This window comes from Lates calcarifer, unplaced genomic scaffold, assembly GCF_001640805.2.
Source record: "Lates calcarifer isolate ASB-BC8 unplaced genomic scaffold, TLL_Latcal_v3 _unitig_5876_quiver_1976, whole genome shotgun sequence".
NCBI classification, from domain to species: Eukaryota; Metazoa; Chordata; class Actinopteri; family Centropomidae; genus Lates; species Lates calcarifer.
The window spans coordinates 1,129-19,943 of NW_026117776.1; the positions used below are offsets into that span (position 1 = coordinate 1,129).

The 18,815-nt window shown below is 39.3% G+C and overlaps 4 protein-coding genes across 4 annotated transcripts; 2 read left to right on the forward strand and 2 right to left on the reverse strand.

The window, feature by feature from the left end:
• Positions 1-287: 287 nt before the first annotated feature.
• On the reverse strand, positions 288-1,682 carry LOC108877202 (complement C1q-like protein 2). The gene is made up of 4 exons (XM_018667172.2): positions 1,442-1,682; positions 1,163-1,216; positions 817-948; positions 288-720 (listed from the first exon to the last, which is right to left on the reverse strand). The coding sequence occupies exons 1-4, from the start codon at positions 1,638-1,640 to the stop codon at positions 446-448; spliced, it is 660 nt and encodes a 219-aa protein (XP_018522688.1). The 5' UTR covers positions 1,641-1,682; the 3' UTR covers positions 288-445.
• Positions 1,683-4,559: 2,877 nt separating this feature from the next.
• LOC108877201 (complement C1q tumor necrosis factor-related protein 3-like) lies at positions 4,560-6,301 on the forward strand. The gene is made up of 4 exons (XM_018667171.2): positions 4,560-4,783; positions 4,940-5,032; positions 5,654-5,785; positions 5,879-6,301. The coding sequence occupies exons 1-4, from the start codon at positions 4,597-4,599 to the stop codon at positions 6,151-6,153; spliced, it is 687 nt and encodes a 228-aa protein (XP_018522687.1). The 5' UTR covers positions 4,560-4,596; the 3' UTR covers positions 6,154-6,301.
• A 2,454-nt stretch (positions 6,302-8,755) lies between these two features.
• Positions 8,756-10,373, forward strand: LOC108877203 (collagen alpha-1(VIII) chain-like). Its single transcript, XM_018667173.2, has 4 exons — positions 8,756-9,004; positions 9,221-9,283; positions 9,564-9,698; positions 9,813-10,373. The coding sequence occupies exons 1-4, from the start codon at positions 8,806-8,808 to the stop codon at positions 10,094-10,096; spliced, it is 681 nt and encodes a 226-aa protein (XP_018522689.1). The 5' UTR covers positions 8,756-8,805; the 3' UTR covers positions 10,097-10,373.
• Positions 10,374-14,314: 3,941 nt separating this feature from the next.
• Positions 14,315-18,460, reverse strand: LOC108877205 (E3 ubiquitin-protein ligase RNF26-like). Its single transcript, XM_018667174.2, has 2 exons — positions 18,327-18,460; positions 14,315-17,172 (listed from the first exon to the last, which is right to left on the reverse strand). The coding sequence occupies exons 1-2, from the start codon at positions 18,348-18,350 to the stop codon at positions 15,958-15,960; spliced, it is 1,239 nt and encodes a 412-aa protein (XP_018522690.1). The 5' UTR covers positions 18,351-18,460; the 3' UTR covers positions 14,315-15,957.
• Positions 18,461-18,815: the final 355 nt, after the last annotated feature.

The following is an 18,815-nucleotide window of genomic DNA, read 5'->3' on the forward strand; positions in this document are numbered from 1 at the left end:
TAACAGCTTTAACACAGGCTTGACCTGTTCCAGCAGAGAAACAGTAGGTGGCAGTGTTTGTAATGTAATGAGCTGAGAGTCAACGACAAGGATCTGTTTTGGGCAGTATGTGGGACTATGTGATAATAAGAGCAAAATAAACCTTTAAATTAAAACCAAACAGGTAGAAAAATATTGGAGTTTTAACCATAAACTAAACTTGAACATTTGATGAATGTGACCATAAAACACTGTCATAGTTCATGTTTGAAGTGATATTATATTTAGTTTAAAATATGAAACAAAAATAATAAAGAAGTGATATGTTTATTCTTTAGTTCAAATGACAGGGAATCAGAAAAAAAGTTACCCATACACCATAATTGTTTATCATGATCAGATGAAGAGTTTAAAACTCTCAACATTTCAATTTTCATATAGTTGAAAAAGAGGGAGTGTTTCCCTCTCACATAGTGAACAGCAGATGACCACTGAAGGTGGTGTGGCGATTTTGATTGTCAAATATCGTGTTGTGAACCCAAAGACGAACAAACACAACATCTCCAGCCTCTAGAAGCAGTGAAGCACCTTGAGCAGTACTCCCAAAACCAGATGACTGGTGCTCATATGTTGCAAAAATGTGGTTTGTGTTCTTGACCAACACAGCAGCTGTACTCGCTCCAGACGTACCTATGTAGAACTCGAAGTGGTACGCTCCTCTCACAGGTGCAGTGAACATACCTGTGGGACATTTGTTTTTGTCATTTCAAATGGAAAATCAACATCTGTCAATCAGAGCAACTTCATCATGACTGTGAGTATTTCAGAGTTCAGTACCTGTGTTTGGGTTGTAGGCATTTCCAATGTTTGTGATGACATGTTTGAAGATCAGAGTAGTGAACGTGCCAAAGGGTCCAAGAGTCGCCGAACCTTCAGTCAACAGAGAGACTGAGAACGCCACCTGTCTGACTGAGAGAGTAATGACATTATCTACTCTTAGAAACATGGTTCCAGATCTTAACTGTGCAGGATATTTAGGAGTTCTCTACATGTATCTTAAATATGAAATATTCTCTGAATACTTTTCTGAATGGCTATAAATGGAAACGCAGATCAACTCATCAATGTCTCACATATCAGAGAAATCAGCATGCGATCCGTCACGATTATTTCTACATCATACCTTCAAGCTGTTGCTTCAGATTGTTAATCTCAGTCTTCAGCTTTGCTGTTTGCTCTGAAAAAAAAAAGCACAAATACCTTTGAGAGTTTGTTTTTTCTGCACCACTAACTGTTTTGGAAAAAGCTCTGACATATTGGTCTGATTACAGGAAACAACACAAAACCCAAAATGTTGTGGATATTTCTGGCATGACATAGAAACCTTTGTAAATCAACAGTGGTTCCTAGTGAAGGTTTCCTGATGCTGTTACTTCTATCACTACCTGACATGATACTGTACCTTGGTTCTCCTTCTGTAAGAACGTCATCTCCACCTTTTGTTGAGCCACTGAGGCGGTCAGTTCTCTCAGCACAGCATGGACGTCCTGTGGACAGGGCTGCTGGAGCGCGATTTGCTTTGCAAGAATTTCCTTATCTGCCTCCGCTGTAGACTGAGCTGAGCAGACCAGCTGCAACAAGAGAAGCACAGTGATCTTCATTCTCACATTGGAAGTTTTCTCAGTTGAACTGTGTCTTCTACAAACCTGTGAGCTTTTTATAGCTCAGCAAAAACAGGCGTGTAGATCAGGGAGGTGGATGTCAGAGACGTATGCTCACATTTTTAGAGGCAGTGGCTTAATTCAACTACAACAATCATCATCTCCATCATTTTTAAAACCTTGAAAACCTGTTTTCTCAGTCGACCTCTGACTTTTACTTCACAAGGCGTGTAGAACTGTACAGCCTTGGCCTCAGTGGATTTCCTCACTGACTGACTGCTTTCTGGCAGAACTGGAAATCTCACCTCAAACAATGTGGTGATGAACTCTGGACATGTCCTTAGCCAAGTCTGCATGCTGAAGTATCCCAGGGAAAGATACTGAGCCCAAAATTCCCAAAGTGAACTACAGCCTGCATCCTGCTTTTCTCTGTATGTAGGCAGGTGTGAACATCCATAAAGATCTTGCTGACCCTGTCAGTCTCTTCACCAGCCCTCACTGTGTGCTTGCTGTGGGAGCACTCCTCATTGTCCGACCATGGCGATAACGTTACCAAACAAACAAGTAAAGGTTAGCCAGGTAGCTTAAACTTAGCTGCACTGCAGGGATCTGGTTTTGGTTTGTTAGCTGATTAAGTAATTAACAAACGATTTACCAGCCAGATCGGCACTGGGAGTTTGGATGAAGCTGACATCATCCACTCAACACAGTATTTGCTACCGATTTGTTCACCTTAGCAAGGTCTGGAGTTCTTTAACATAGAAATCAGTCCACAGGGTGTTAAAGGCAACGGAGAAAGTCGGGGAATGGTTCATTTTCAAAATCTTCTGTACTGTACTTTTAACCAGGAAGTTCTGTGACCTAGCTAAAACAGCAGCAAAAGATAGTCATCAAGTCAAAGTTGAAGCTGGGGCAGTAGATTAGATCTGTTGATCAGGCTGATCAATCTGAGGGACAGCTTTTATCCTCAGGCCATCACACTGACATCAAAAAATGCCAGGTACAAAGAAGAGTAAAGATTCAGAGCCTTGCTATAAACATTCAGGTCTTTAACATTAATAAGTACTATGTGTTAACAGCATCTCAAACCATCAGTCTCTCACAGTGCCAGAAGTATGAGGAAATAGATGGATAAGTTATGACTGACAGGACCCAATCAGGAAGTGTCTCCAAAAGACTCAGTTTCTGTTTGTCCAGACTAAACTGCAACCCCAGAGTTTTCAAACTAAAACGGGGGCCAACAGTGTCTCCAAAAGATTTTAGGAGCTTGAAAACTCCTTAAAAACACAGGGCCTTCTCTCTCATGTGTTTATACTTGAGCACTGGTGTCTGTGTTGCTCAGCTCTGCTGGTACCTTTTAGACAGAACAGCCAGGTGGAATAACAACACAACATTCCCACCTTCTGTACCTGTATAAAAGGAGATATTGTTGGAGGTCTTGTTGTTTGAGGAATGAGGAAAAATGAAAGGACGACAAGTTTGAGATGAATGGGTGGGATTTGTTGGGTCTCTCTCTGTAAATACCTATTTTAAAGAGTACGGTCTAGACCTGCTCTATATGAAAAGTGCCTTGAGATGACTGTTGTTGTGATATGGCGCTATATAAATAAAATTGAATTGAATTGAATTACACTTAATCTCTCTCTCTGCTGAGTCCACTGGTTGCATCAAGCAAAATCACTCATTGCTCTGAATCACATCTCAGAACCCACAGAACCTAGATCAACTGGACCCACATAGATCCTCACGATGGGGATCTGTGTGTCACCTCTGACCGACGTTACATTGCAGTTTAACCCACTGAGAGTCATGAGCCATGTTTAGGCCTCAGAATGGAATGAGACTACTGTGTACTTCTGTTGGGGGTGTGTTACGATGATGAGTTCATCATTTCCTCGTTGTCCTCATTGTCTCTACCTCTGGCCCACCCCACAAAAATTGTTTTCACGTTTCACATATCATCTGATACTGAGTCTTGCTATCAGTCATATCTCGCATTGCCCAACATGAATCCAGATTATATTGAGTATAATCAATATTGTCAATATATTATATTGAGTTCCATCAATCGTCCCTTCTGTGCAATCAGAAGAAAAAGGCCAATGGACAAAGGAAGATTTCCCGTTGGAGTGACGGATGGATGGTTGGAAGGATAGATAAAAAAATAAAATGTGTTTTTTTTTCTGAAGGAGTGACGGGAACTGATGACCATCTGTTTCCTCATACTTCTGACATCTTGACAGGCTGGTTTGTTTTCCTTGTTGTGAGATGTTAAATGTTGGTAATGTGAACTGTGTTTTCAACTTGTTTTTCCTGTTTTGAGGAACAAGGAAATATTCAATGAAAAATTCATCAAGTGTCAGGTGAACACCACTTCAAAGGAAGTTCTTGTTCATCTCACCTGGGTCATTTTGTTCTTGGCTGCAACAGAACTAAATCCATGTAATCGAGGCTTCAAGGCCTCGAAAACTTAACTTGTGTGTAATATAATCTCACAGAATCTTGTTGCCATTAAATGTAAACAGAGATCAGTGTCTTGTCTTATATGATTATGCCATCACAGTACAATAACCCAGGGCGATCGAGAAGCTGTCATGTCGTTCATCTTTATATGCAGTCATTTGAAGGAATGTATCATAGGAGACGTCACACTAGGCTTTAAAATACAAAATATTCTGACATGTTAGTTTTTTCATCGGGGTGTCCTGTGATGTCCCAGACACTACATCTCTGTTTTTTGATTATGTCGCGCTACAAGGCCCGTTTGTTGTTCTAAACGTTCAGATTTGGGCCCAGTGCTAGAAACTGTTGTTGAATTAAGCCACTACCTCTAAAAATGTGAGCATACGTCTCTGACATCCACCTCCCTGATCTACACGCCTGTTTTTGCTGAGCTATATAAAGGTCACAGGTTTGTAGAAGACACAGTTCAACTGAGAAAACATCCAACGTGACAATGAAGATCACTGTGTTTCTCCTGTTGCTGCTGGTCTGCTCTGACTCCACAGCTCAGACTACACTGGAGGCAGATAAGGAAATTCAGCAGCCTCTTCCACAGGACATCCGTGATTTGCTGAAAGAGCTGGCTGCCTCAGTGGCTCAACAGAAAGTGGAGATAACGTTCTTGAAAATAGAGAACCAAGGTACAGTATCATGTCAGGTAGTGATAGAAGTAACAGCATCAGGAAACCTTCACTAGGAACATTTTGGGATTTGTATTGTTTGCTGTAATCACACAAATATATTGGAGCAATTTCCAAAACAATTGATGATGCAAAGTTATTTGTGCTTTTTTTCAGAACAAGCAGCAAAACTGAAAGAACTGGTGAAGCAGGAAACTGAGTTGGAGAAGCAGAGGACTGAGATTAACAATCTGAAACAACAGTTTCAAGGTATTGTGTTGAAATGGTTCTGATTATTTCAAAAGAGGTATGGTTTCTTTAGCATATGTAGTATGTGAAAGATTGATGCTTTTATGTGCATTTCCATAGATGACTATTCAAGGAAAAATGTTTTTAAAATGAAATATTTAAAATGCTATGTAATATATCACCAAGTTTGCATACATGCAGTAATCCCCTAACATGCTTTACAAATTAAAACCTGAACTATGTTTCTAACTTAATTACGTGGTAGTAATGATTAGTGTAATTGTTATCAGTTGTTAGCAATTATCGTTTTATTGATTGAATTGCAAAACAAGGTTGCATCTTGGTAAAATTTATTCAGTGTAATGTTTACAACCACAGCAATTCTCAGCTTCTGTAACAATAAAATTATTCAAACTGTCAAATAATGTTTTCATTGCAAATAAATGTTTTTGTCATTGTGCTACTTTTATGGAGAAGGTGCAGCTCAAAATTAGTAATTTAATATTTGAAGGTTTTCATTCTGAAACTATGTTCAGAAGTGAAAAAACCTACTTAAAGTTGTTTATAGAACAAAGACACACAGAATATTGATCACATCAGTGTATCCACAGACAGCTCTGAATAATTACATTGTTCTCTCAGTCAAACAGGTGGCTTTCTCAGCTTCTCTGGTGGCTCATGGCGAAGTGACTCTCGGACCCTTTAACACACAAACTACTCTGGTCTTCAAACATGTTGTCACAAACATTGGAAATGCCTACGACGCAAACACAGGTACTGAACTCTGAAATACCATGCTGAAGTTGCTTTGACAGATGATACAACTGTTGATTTTCCATTTGAAATGACTAAAATTATGTTCCACAGGTGTTTTCACAGCACCTGTGAAAGGAGCTTACCACTTTGAGTGGTACATAGGTGTTCACGGATCTATTGCAGGTGCTGCGTTGGTGAAGAACACAGATCACATTTTTCTTGCTTATGAGCATCAGACGAATGGTTTCGGGACTTCTTCTGAAGGTGTTACGCTGCTTCTAGAGGCTGAAGATGTTGTGTTTCTTCGTCTTTGGCCTAACACGAAGGTATTTGACAATTTATATCACCACACCACCTTCAGTGGTCATCTGCTGTTCACTGTGTGAGAGGGAAACACTCCCTCTTTTTCTCCAGCTGTATGTGCAGTTTTGTTTTTCTGGATCTGCATCCAAATACACATAATGATTGACAATAATGGTGTACATGTATCTTTCCATGTCATTTGAATTAAATAAACATATCATTGCAGCACTATCTGTGGACATTTCTGTATCATTTTTAAACAGTTCCCAGAGTTGAAAGAAACCAACATCATCATCACAAGATGGCAGCTTCATGTAAACTGCTCAGTAAGGCAGTCAAAGTCTGCTTCTGTAATCATGCACCATCCAACACCTTCACTACCAACACCACTGTACTACCCAAGATGAGCCCATTGTTACAGTTACAGTGACACCCAGTGTGCAAATTGAGGAACTGCATGAAAATACTTAAGACTGAGAGTCTGCAGCCATGCTAATAGCTTTATGAGGCTCACAGTAATAATGCTAACATACTGATGCTAAGCAGGTATAATGATTTTCACCTCAGCTCAGCCTGTTTAATATGGCTGATGGGGATCCATCAATGACTGTATAAAAAGACAGATGACATGACAGCTCCCCAAAAGTGAAGTCTAAACATCTTGATCGCCCCCTGGTGGCTGGCTGCAGTATAGGTCATAAACCCTGTTCCTTCCATGTTAATGGATGGGACATGAGCCACTCTAAAAAAGTATGCGTCAAATAAATGTTTTCCTTGTATGTTCAAGCTGTGATTGACTTGCGATTGATTTGGCAGGACTTTGATAACCCGAGCCAATCACTACTTCACAAACTCTGTGTGTTATAAGGAAAGAGGGAGGTCAGCTGCACCTCCAAAGGACCGAATCTCACCTTCACCAGCACTCCTCATTGTCCGACCATGGCGATAACGTTACCAAACAAACAAGTAAAGGTTAGCCAGGTAGCTGAAACTTAGCTGCACTGCAGGGATCTGGTTTTGGTTTGTTAGCTGATTAAGTAATTAACAAACGATTTACCAGCCAGATCGGCACTGGGAGTTTGGATGAAGCTGACATCATCCACTCAACACAGTATTTGCTACCGATTTGTTCACCTTAGCAAGGTCTGGAGTTCTTTAACATAGAAATCAGTCCACAGGGTGTTAAAGGCAACGGAGAAAGTCGGGGAATGGTTCATTTTTATGTTGCGGTACAATCTAGCCAAAACAGCAGCAAAAGATAGTCATCAAGTCAAAGTTGAAGCATTTAATGTTACATGCACAGTTTCCTGCTTGGTGAGCTGGGTTAGGATGAAGGCTGGGGCAGTAGATTAGATCTGTTGATCAGGCTGATCAATCTGAGGGACAGCTTTTATCCTCAGACGATCACACTGACACCAAAAAATGCCAGGTACAAAGAAGAGTAAAGATTCAGAGCCTTGCTATAAACATTCAGGTCTTTAACATTAATAAGTACTATGTGTTAACAGCATCTCAAACCATCAGTCTCTCACAGTGCCAGAAGTATGAGGAAATAGATGGATAAGTTATGACTGACAGGACCCAATCAGGAAGTGTCTCCAAAAGACTCAGTTTCTGTTTGTCCAGACTAAACTGCAACCCCAGAGTTTTCAAACTAAAACGGGGGCCAACAGTGTCTCCAAAAGATTTTAGGAGCTTGAAAACTCCTTAAAAACACAGGGCCTTCTCTCTCATGTGTTTATACTTGAGCACTGGTGTGTCTGTGTTGCTCAGCTCTGCTGGTACCTTTTAGACAGAACAGCCAGGTGGAATAACAACACAACATTCCCACCTTCTGTACCTGTATAAAAGGAGATATTGTTGGAGGGCTCACCCATGGTGGATTAGGGCTACTGTTGAAAAAATCTGGACAAAGTTTAGGGCAGAGTTGTAGTTTCCTCATTGTGGTTTCTTTGCTCCCCGTCCTGATGATGGCACACTATACAATGTGACATGTATAGTCAGTTTGTTTTGTTGTTTGAGGAATGAGGAAAAATGAAAGGACAGCTTGTTTGAGATGAATGGGAAAACCCCAACTTAAAATGCTTGTTGATCTGATCACTGATGAGTTCAAACCTGGTCTGTCTTGTTCTTATCAGAAACAAAATATAAAGTTGTTGAAATGAAGCTTAAAGCCCCCGAAAACACTGAAAAGTTATTAAAAAAATCAAATGCTCTTGTATCTTTATAGCAGTTAGCTAAAAAACTGGTGATTGGTTTTAGGAGGCAATAAGTTGCTGCCAGTATACTCTGGTGGAGAACTTCAAGTTTGAGCTTCAGACAATGAAAATGTATAATGAGAATTTTGATGACATTTTAAAATCTGCTTTAAGACACTCACAAGGCCACCAACTCAACAAGTTGGCTACGACCATTAGTGCTAAACAAGGACCTAAAAGCTACGATAGCAGATAAAATAAATCACTTTAAATCAATGTTTTGTTGGAGACAGATCTCACATTGAAAAGAGCCATTTGAAATGTTTGATAGATAGTTGAGGAATGTGATTAGTGGCAAACCTTAAAAATTATGGAGATGATGATTGTTGTAGTTGAATTAAGCCACTGCCTCTAAAAATGTGTGCATACGTCTCTGACATCCACCTCCCTGATCTACACGCCTGTTTTTGCTGAGCTATATAAAGGTCACAGGTTTGTAGAAGACACAGTTCAACTGAGAAAACTTCCAATGTGAGAATGAAGATCACTGTGCTTCTCTTGTTGCAGCTGGTCTGCTCAGCTCAGTCTACAGCGGAGGCAGATGAAGAAATTCTTGCAAAGCAAATCGCGCTCCAGCAGCCCTGTCCACAGGACGTCCATGCTGTGCTGAGAGAACTGACCGCCTCAGTGGCTCAACAAAAGGTGGAGATGACGTTCTTACAGAAGGAGAACCAAGGTACAGTATCATGTCAGGTAGTGATAGAAGTAACAGCATCAGGAAACCTTCACTAGGAACCACTGTTGTTTTACAAAAGGTTTCTATGTCATGTCATAGCAGTTCATTAATATCAAGACAGACATGGTTTGTGTGTTGTTTGCTGAATCAAAAGTATACTGAGGCAATTTGCAAAGAAATCAATGGTGTTGCAAAAAATTTGTGCTTTTTTCTCAGCACAAGCAGAAAAGCTGGAGAAGCAGGAGACTGAGATTTCCAAACTGAAGCAACAGGCGGAAGGTACTTGTATTTATTCTAAAAAAAAAAACAACAACCTTAAAATCCAGAATGGAAAACAGTGTCTAATATAACAAGATAATGAGTGAGCGATCTCAATAATATCATGTCATGTTTGTAACCACAGCAGTTCTCTGCTAAACAATGAAATTAATTCAGTCAAATAATGGTTTCATTGAACATAAATGTTTTTTTCATTATGATACTTTTATAGAGAAGGTTTGACTTGTTGATAGACAGCAGTGTCTCCACAGTTTAAATCACATTCCTGTCTCTCTCTCAGTCAAACCAGTGGCTTTCTCAGCCTCTCTGTACACTGGCAACCACGACATAACAATCGGAACCTTCCCCCAACGCACAACTCTGGTCTTTACAAATGTCGTCACAAACATTGGGAAGGCCTACAACTCAAACTCAGGTACTGAACTCTGAGATATTTAAAAAAAACAATGTCACTTTTCTTCTGTGCTCAAGTTACTGACTGACAGATGTTCATTTTCCATTTGAAATGACAAAAATAAATGTCCCACAGGTATTTTCACTGCACCTGTGAGAGGAGCTTACCAGTTTGAGTGGTACATCGGTCTGCCTGGATCTGCTTCACATCCTACAGGCGCTGTGTTGGTCAAGAACTCAGAGCCCACTTTTCTTGCATATGGGCATCACTCATCCCTTTATGGGACTTCTTCTAACGGTATTACCCTGCTTCTAGAGGTTGGAGACACTGTGTTTTTGCAGCTGTGGCCTAACACAAAGATATTTGACAACATATTTCACCACACCACCTTCAGTGGACATCTGCTTTTCACTATGTAGGAGGGAAACAGTTCATGATTTTCTTCATAGGTTTGATTATCATGCAGGTTTTTCTTGATGTGATTAATTCTTATGTTGAAAATCTGTACCAATGTAAATGTCTTAATGTCTTCCTTTATATACAAACTGAAAGACAAAGAGATTCAAGAATCATAACAAGAATGTTTGAAAATTAAAATGTTCAGATATTTTCTATCTGAATCATCACCATCAAAATACACTGGATGATTAACTAATCAAACAAATAAAAAATCAAATGGAAAGATGGCGTATTTTATATTTGGTGGAGAGAGTCACACAATTTTATCATTATGACTTGCTATGATAAAATATTAACGCACCTTTTGCTCTTAACAACGACTGCAACTGCTGTTTGGTCGGTATAATTAGATGACTAACAATCGTTCCCTTTAACTACATCAGTGGTAATGTAGCTTTATTTTATATAACTTTACTCCACAGTTGTCTCATGAAAACAAACACAAAAGCATATAGTTTAATTATGTTGTGGTGTTAACCTTAGTAATCTTAGCACAAAGAAAATGAAACTATGGAGACTAAGATTAACATCAAGTTGGCACTTTTAACTTATATTGCGATTGTTGACAAAATGGTAACATTACTAACATTAAATGAGCAGTTATAGAGCCCTAGCATGAGTTCAGTTATGCTAGCTAACATTAGACTCCAGAAAAATAACATTAACAGCTAATGCTACATCCAAATTTTGATGGCTAGCATTCGCAAAATCAAAACATCTCCATCTTATCAGGCTAATTAACAGTCCTGAGCTTGACATATCGTCATATAAGCCAGTCAAGGTCATTATAACTCTACTGATAGAGATTCTTACCTTAAGACATATGGACAGTCAAAAACTTACCAACCAGAGACAGCCCTCTTTAAACTTCACTCTTCTCAGTGGTGTTGTATGTGTTAAAAGTTAAAAAACAGATCGGATCTACACGAGTCACACAAATGACCTACTTTCGATTAGAAACTGTGATTTTTGCCAAAGACTGACAGGTTTGTCTCCCGGTACGCAAAATTATTTATACAGTTGATGATGCCAATGTTATCATGACACAAGATGGCAGCTTCAAGAAAACTGTTCAGTACGGTACTCAAACAAGTCTGTTTCTTCCATCAGGCATCTTCCAACACCTTTACTTACGACAAGCCATTTTAACATTGAACAAATTACACTTTTTAGACATCTACAAACACACTTTAACTGATCATTAGTAAAAATGACAAGATGGAAGATCCTTAACAAAATGCTGTGTGTGCCCAAATATAATCATAAATAAATGTAATATTGCTGCAGATGCTACAAAATTAAGTTTTATTGCCATGAACAAATAGACAATTCCTGTTAATGTAGGCTAAATTAATCAGTACGTTAAATTTCATGACTTTTTTTTAACTACAAGTCATGAAAAAATGTTAATTCATGACCATGCACACAAAATCAAAAGATTATATTTAGCAATCACTTCATCAACTGCTGTAAGACTGGGTTTGAATAGGAGATATTAATAGAGATCGACTATTGTTATTATTATTATTATCATCATTATTAATATTATTATTGTTGTATGTCTATTATTTTTTATTTATTTTTGTTTGGAAAAGTCTTTTGTTTATGTAAAATTTAAACAATGTTTACATCTACCCGCTGTACAATTTGAAAAAAAAAAAGTAATTAAAAAATTGCAATGCGAGAGATGACCTTATAAAGTTGTAAAGCTATGTGCAAGTGTACGTTTTCAACAAGATATAACATCTCAAATTGTCTTCGACAAAAGACTTTTACAGGGTTTACAATGACTTGAAAAAATGTGTTTTTTGATCAAATAACTAAATCTAAACCAATATGTGGACTTTTTTGTTCATTAATAAAATGGTGCTGTAATCATGATCATTATGAATACTTCATTCTTACCTTGAGCTGCTGATGTGACCATCAGAGCAGTGACGGTGATGTACAGAGGAATCATCTCTCCTGCTTCAGATTCACTAAAACATCTGTTTTCTTACTGGAGTCTGGTCACAGTGTCGTCTGTTTCAGCTTCGCTCTGACTCAGGAAACAGCTTCGGTCCTCCTCCTCTCCAACCCTGAAACTCTCTGAATGAAGAGGAGTATTCAGATCTATTACTGCAGTGTAAAAGTACTCCATTACAAGTAAAAGTCCTGCACTGAAATGTCAAAAAAGGTATAATTACTGAACTGCTAGTATCAAAATTAAAAGTAGTCATAACACAGAAAACTTTGTTTTTACTGTTACTCTTTTTAACCATCTACCCCACACTGATGTCTCTAAATGTTTTCTTTTAACTAGAGGTTGACTGATGTTTTTTTCAGGGCCACTATCGATACAGATTATTACCAATCAAGGAGACTGATAACCAGTATTTGGAACCAATATACATCTGCAGTAAAAAATATTGGTGTCAAAATTTAGAATAACAGAAAATTCATTAAATGCTTTTATGCAAATGTTTAATTTAAAAAGACGTTTTCAGTCTTTTCTTAAAACAAAAACTGCAGAAAGCAAACAAGGTGAAAACAGCTAACTACATCCGGCTTTATTCACTTTAACTGAAACATGAAGATGTGGAATCACAGCAAGAAACACCCTGTAAAACCCAGAGCTTATATCAGGGGTACCTGCTTTTACCTGTGGGTGCTAACTGGTGCTGTTAGCTAGGTTAGCTAGCTAACATTAGCACCTGCTAGCGTCAAACTTTGTTTTTCCTCATTGTAACTCACGTCATCAGCTGCAGCCATTTCATCTTCTCTTCCTCGTCCCAGTGAAAACAGTAGAATGACACTGAAAAGTTTTATTTAACTCAGATCTGATCAGAACCGAAAACTGGAGTCACGCAGAGATGACGACCCGGACACATATTTACGTCAGCCGGTGACATCAGACTTAACAAGCGGGTAAGCTATTACTCGTGACGTGTAACCAATCAGATAGTGCTGTGGGCGGGACGTAGACAGAGGCGACTGCGTCACAAACAAAAATAATAATCGGGAATCGGATTGAAAAAAAATGATGCAGATGATCGTAAAAACTAAAATTAAAGTAATAATCAGTCCACCGCTAGTTTTAACAGCAAAATATTCAACAACAAAAAGATAGAAGAACTGACAAATTCTCAGATTTAAAAAGCTGGAACCCACAAATTTGTTATTTTTGCTTGAAAAATGACTTCAAACAATTATTACCAAAATATTTGCAGATTGAACCTCAGGTTGACCGGCTAATCAATGAATTGACTAATTTAAACAGTTTTAAATGCTGAAAATATAAGTAATGTCTTGAGTGGAAAATTCTGATCTACAAATTAACTTTTAAATGTACTGGAGCAAAATAAATAGAAACATTCAAATAAAGCACAAGTAACTCAAGTACAGTCATTGAGTTAATGTGTGTAGTTACTGTCCACCGCTGTGTATGTTCCCATGCAGCTTATTCTGTAACTGTACATGTGCTGAAAGCAGCAAACCCTAAAAACTGACCACAGCGAACTGTTAAACCTGACTGAGCTGAAATAAACCTGCAGACAGGAAACGGAGACAGTGAAAGGACGGCAGCTGTGGCTTCTTCTCTGTGTTTCTACCTGTGATAAACTTAGTTACTGAACTTAGACTGTGAATCTACAGCTGTACTCACATGTTCTTCACAGCAACAGCTGAAAACAACCGAGTCCTCTAACAGAACATAAAGCATTTATTACTACACTATTTTCATCACCAGTTAATTTGCTGAAAACAAATCTATTACTCCGAGAAGTTAAGTCCATAAAATGTCAGATATTTAGTTTAGAAATAAGTCAAATAAAAGCAGGAAGTAGCTGAGGACATTTTTGGCATTTTTGTTTAAAAATTGACTTTAATTGTTTATCACACTGGCTGCCTGTTAATTTCATTAAGTGATAAATAATCAACTTACAAATTTTACATTCATGCTTAAAACTCATCTGGCGCACACCTGTGGGTTTGTGGGATATGTAGTCCGTAGTCCAGCCCTGAAGTTAGCATCAGCCTGGTTCCTTCCACAAAAACCTAAAGGATTTGGATTATTGCAGGAGCACCACTAAGCTTCCAACTGGTCATTTCATTTAGCTCTGAGCTCTTCTACAAAAGCCTTTCTTCTTAGAAAGTTGGTGAGAGTTTGAATTAAAAATAAAACAGAAACAAACAGGGCATGAATTTTATAACTTAATTATTGTATTTAATCTGTAGCAGATCAAATTAGCGGAAATGTTGGGACTTAAAATAGTTTAAAATGAACTCAAATTAAAGATCCTGAGCAGATATTCAAAGACAGCTTTTATAGTTTTTTAAATAAATGTTCACAATATTAAAAAAAAACAAACAAAAGCAGAAACACATTTGTTTTTACATAAGTACAAAAACGACTGTAACTTTAAATCTTTGGCACAAAACTGTAAGTGTATGAATCCAGTGTTAAAGTTTCTAAGATTTAAGAGCTTCTCTGTTGTTCTGTTATTTCAGACTCATCAGATAAATAAATTAATTCACCAGGAAGCAGAAACACAGTTTAGTATTTGTGCTTCTACAAAGACACTGAGCAGCATGTGAAATGCAGAAAGTGCAACAAGAAATTCAGTAAAAAGGAAAAAAAGTAAACATTAATAAAACTTGGTTCAGACTTTAAATGTAAACTGCAAACATTCATGAATGTAAAAGCTATCATCAATCAATCGACCATTTTATCAATGTTAGAAAATACTGAATTTTTAGATTTAACATTTTCAATTTTCTCATTTTGTCTCAGTCAAAAACACTAAATATGTTCATGAACTCAACATGTTGCATTTTAAAGCAGGAGCCAAAAAGCTTTTTGCTCATTTTTGCTTTAAAAATGTTGATTATTGATTATTAAACAGTCGCTGATTGATCCAGCTGTTTGTCTGAAAATCAGTGACTGATTATGTAGATGAAAATAATATTTCAGTTGGATCTGATGGTTGTGGTAACAGCTTAAAGTAATATAGTATTTTTTTTTTTTTTCCTGAGTAAAAAGCAAAAATAACGAGCTGTGTTTAATTCTGACTGGTTTGACAACAGGAGAAAAAAATCACTCATATCTGAAAACATTTCCAGTGTTTCACTCCTCATTTCATCAGCTGTTTGGCACAAACTGCTCTGTCAACATTAGACTTTGTTCAATAAACCGATCAATCGATTAATGGATGAGAAGACTTCCTGCTTTTCTTTGTCTTGAATCACTGTAAACTAAATAGTTCTGGTGTGTTTGGAGTTTTGGTCGAACAAGACATTTGAAGACGTGTTGAGAATATTTCACATTTCACAGACAAAAGTAACAGGCAGATTAATCAATAATTGTTAGTTGCAGTCAGAGGCCATTTGTTTAATAATTGGAATTAGCAGCTGTTTAAACCTGGTGAAGTCATCGCTTTGGATGATGTTTAATTCTGCACTGTCCCTGCTCAGATAAATAAATAATGATCATCTAATATGAAAACACAGACAGAGCAGCAGCTGATAATTATTCTTATTACTGATTAATCTGTCACTTACTCTCTTAATTAACTGATTAGGTGTTTGATTGATCAGAAAACTGTGAGAAATGTTCAGAGCTCAAAATGGCGTCTTCAAATGTCTGATAAACAGGTTTCACTTATGTAAATATTCACATTTAAGAAGCTGAAACCAGAGAAGTTTGATATATCTTTTTTTTTTTAAATGACTCGATTAACTAAAGAGCTGCTGATTAACTTTCCATCGATCGACTAATTGATTAATCGACCGGTTGTTGCAGCCCCCGGAGCCGTGTTTCTGTCCTGTGCTTCGGTGTGGTCTGTCAGAGGAAGACGTCCAGGGTCTGGGTGATGTTCTGCCGGCAGAGCGGGCAGCAGCGCCGTCGCTGCGTCAGGATGTCGGCGCAGTGGCGGCAGAGGCAGAGGTGTCGGCACGGCAGCAGCAGCACCGTCTTACTCAGATCCTGACAGACGACGCACTTCTTCCTCTCCTCCTGCTCCTTCAGGAGGCTCAGCAGCTCGCCATCCGCCGCCGGGCTCGGCTGGGAGGGGCTCGTCCTGCTGCCGCCGTCCTCCTGAGCCTGAGCCGAGTCTGGCTCGCTCAGGTCGGTCTCTGGCAGCTGGTCGGTGGTTAAACCACCTGTGTCTGAGCTCGGGGGCCTTGTCCTGGTCACGTCCGGTGCTGTCCTGGTGTGGACCACCTGGTCGGCCGGAGCTGGTTCGAGCAGCACCGCGTACAGCCGGCGAACGGTCACCTGAGCGCCACGAGCTCCTGGCATGGCGTTGACCAGGCGGAGGCTCAGCCGCCCAGCGAGCACAGGAAGCCGAGGGTTCAACAGCAGCAGAGCCAGAGAGATGGTGGCGGCGGCTGCAGTGACGAGCAAGCTGTGAGAGTCCACCATGATCATGGTGAGGAAGATGCGTCCCAGCGCTCCCAGGGAGTCCAGCAGCAGCTGGCACGGCGTCCACAGCAGCACGGAAGCACCCACCAGGCAGCTGTACAGGAAGGTGAGCGCGGTCAGAGCCAGCTCCAGCACTCTGTGGACCGGGCCCGCCACCACCTCCCACACGCCGGCCGCCACTGACAGACAGTTCTGCATGCCGATGAGGACGATGTTGACCATCGTGTTGACGAAGTAGAGGACGAGGCTGAGCATGATTACGATGCCCTCAAGCGTCTGTCGCAGGACGCAGCTCCCGGACACGAGCCCGCGGTGTAGCAGCTCCTTGGTGCGCCACGTCACGTGACAGAACAGGTGTCCCACCATCTTGAAACTCTCAAACACGCCCCCCAGCGACTGCAGCCAGCCCTCCGCGGCGTGCAGGGCTCCGTGGGCGGCACCAGAGATGGCTTCTGTGGCGGTGAGGAAGGAGAAGAGGGCGAAGTTCCAGTACTCGACCAGGGTGGAGGCGCTCAGGCCGGACAGGAGGCGCAGCAGCCAGGCGACCGTCCCAACGAGCAGGTCGAACAGCAGGCAGCAGGCATCCACACATCTCCAGACAAGAAGACACACCACGTTCACTTCATCCATATTAGACTGGAGAGAAGAAAAACCACAGCTTCAAAGTGTCAATATTTTATTACAACTTTAGAGCAGAGTGGGTTCATATCTGACTTCTGCTGGGTTCAATTTAAGACTTTTCACCATCTAAACTATGAAAATATGATTGGAAACAACATGAACTACAAGTTCTATTGATTCCTACTGAGATAATTAACTAAATTAATTCCCTCTGAACCTGGATAAACAACAGAAAATGGATGGATAGATGAATTAAAATAACTGACGAGGTCTTTGAAAGACAAAACTAAAACTAAGAATCAGTTTTTGCTACTAAATAAATAAATATGTAAAACATTTGCTGGTTTAAACTATAAAATGTCATATTTTGGTCAAACACAACAACATAAGTTTAAGACTGATGGATGGACAAAACAAGAAAATAAACTGACTTTTTAAAATATAATTACAGAACTAACAGTGAAACTATTTATTATGCAGAATGTCCGGTTTTATTGCTGGATTAGAAAAGTTTTTACACTTCTAAAATAAATGTAGGAGTATAAATATTACAACACTACTCAAATGTAGTGCAGTACAAGTATAAATCAGTACAAATACAGCACTTGAGTAAAAGTACTGTCTACTACTTTCCTGCATATAGATTTACTGGAAGGAGGAGGCTGCTGCCATGCTCCACTGAACTCCCATCAGTTCCATGTGTTGTTTTAGTGGTCGCCGGCCATGGGAGTGAATGACAAGCAAACCACTTCCTTAAGCCGAAGATCTGTGTAAACTAGTGTTGTTGTGTATGGAGTGTGTGCCGAATTAAAGAGAAGGTCTTGTTTATTTAGGACTTAGACTTAGCGAGTACTTGTGACGCTTGTGTATTTGTGTAAATTTAAAATTAGCTGATTTCTAAACGGAGTTTGGCATGGAAGCGTCACTTTTGAATCTGCCGACAGAACCATCAACTGAAAGCCCGCTAACTTTTACAAACCTCGGTAAATGAATTTAATGACTAATGTCTGAATATATTTATCTTTTCTGTCTGACAGCTGCAGCATGTTCTGCTAATGTCGCTAACGTTAGCAGACCACACCCACTGGCTTTAAAGAGCGAAGTAGATATCAACATAAAACAAAAACGAGGTTTGGTGAAGAATCGACCGGTGACGGTTTGAGACTCACCGTGGCGACATGGCGCAGGAACATTTAACCGCTGGTACGTTTACAGACAAATGAAGTATCAGCCATGATTCTCTGCATGTTTCCGTCTTTGCGTCTTGTTTTCGGTTCTTAACGGCGGTCTGTGTGTTTAGGTGCCACCTTCTGTCTCGGAGTGCGTATTACACCCTCCTCCATTTTAATAAAACGACCTATTACAACAAATATTTATTTTCTTCTGCTGTTTTACCACAGACATTTTCCTTCGCACCGGATTTAATGGGACTACTATTTTATTTAATTTATTTGTGTTTAGTGAAAACGTAATAAATCAATAAATTCAATGAGAAACTGTTATAACACTAATAATATTGTGTTAAATGTGCTTTTAAAAATGTATTTGTAACAATTTCACTGTTAAAACTGATTAAAACATTTTTAAAAAACGGAAGTAGAGCTAAAAGCACTATTACTACCACTGCTTGTAATACCATAAACAAAAGTAATGATTAG

Bases quoted from the DNA above. Each gene is read 5' to 3' on its own strand.
- LOC108877205 (XM_018667174.2), bottom strand. From the start codon at position 18,350: ATGTTCCTGCGCCATGTCGCCACG. The intron at 17,173-18,326 runs GTGAGTCTCAAA...TCTTCTCTCCAG, and splicing joins TCCTGCGCCATGTCGCCACG to TCTAATATGGATGAAGTGAA.
- LOC108877202 (XM_018667172.2), bottom strand. From the start codon at position 1,640: ATGAAGATCACTGTGCTTCTCTTGTTGCAGCTGGTCTGCTCAGCTCAG. The intron at 1,217-1,441 runs GTACAGTATCAT...TTTTTTTTTCAG, and splicing joins CTTACAGAAGGAGAACCAAG to AGCAAACAGCAAAGCTGAAG. The intron at 949-1,162 runs GTATGATGTAGA...TTACTCTCTCAG, and splicing joins TCTGAAGCAACAGCTTGAAG to TCAGACAGGTGGCGTTCTCA.
- LOC108877201 (XM_018667171.2), top strand. From the start codon at position 4,597: ATGAAGATCACTGTGTTTCTCCTGTTGCTGCTGGTCTGCTCTGACTCC. The intron at 4,784-4,939 runs GTACAGTATCAT...GCTTTTTTTCAG, and splicing joins CTTGAAAATAGAGAACCAAG to AACAAGCAGCAAAACTGAAA. The intron at 5,033-5,653 runs GTATTGTGTTGA...TTGTTCTCTCAG, and splicing joins TCTGAAACAACAGTTTCAAG to TCAAACAGGTGGCTTTCTCA.
- LOC108877203 (XM_018667173.2), top strand. From the start codon at position 8,806: ATGAAGATCACTGTGCTTCTCTTGTTGCAGCTGGTCTGCTCAGCTCAG. The intron at 9,284-9,563 runs GTACTTGTATTT...TCTCTCTCTCAG, and splicing joins ACTGAAGCAACAGGCGGAAG to TCAAACCAGTGGCTTTCTCA. The intron at 9,699-9,812 runs GTACTGAACTCT...AATGTCCCACAG, and splicing joins GGCCTACAACTCAAACTCAG to GTATTTTCACTGCACCTGTG.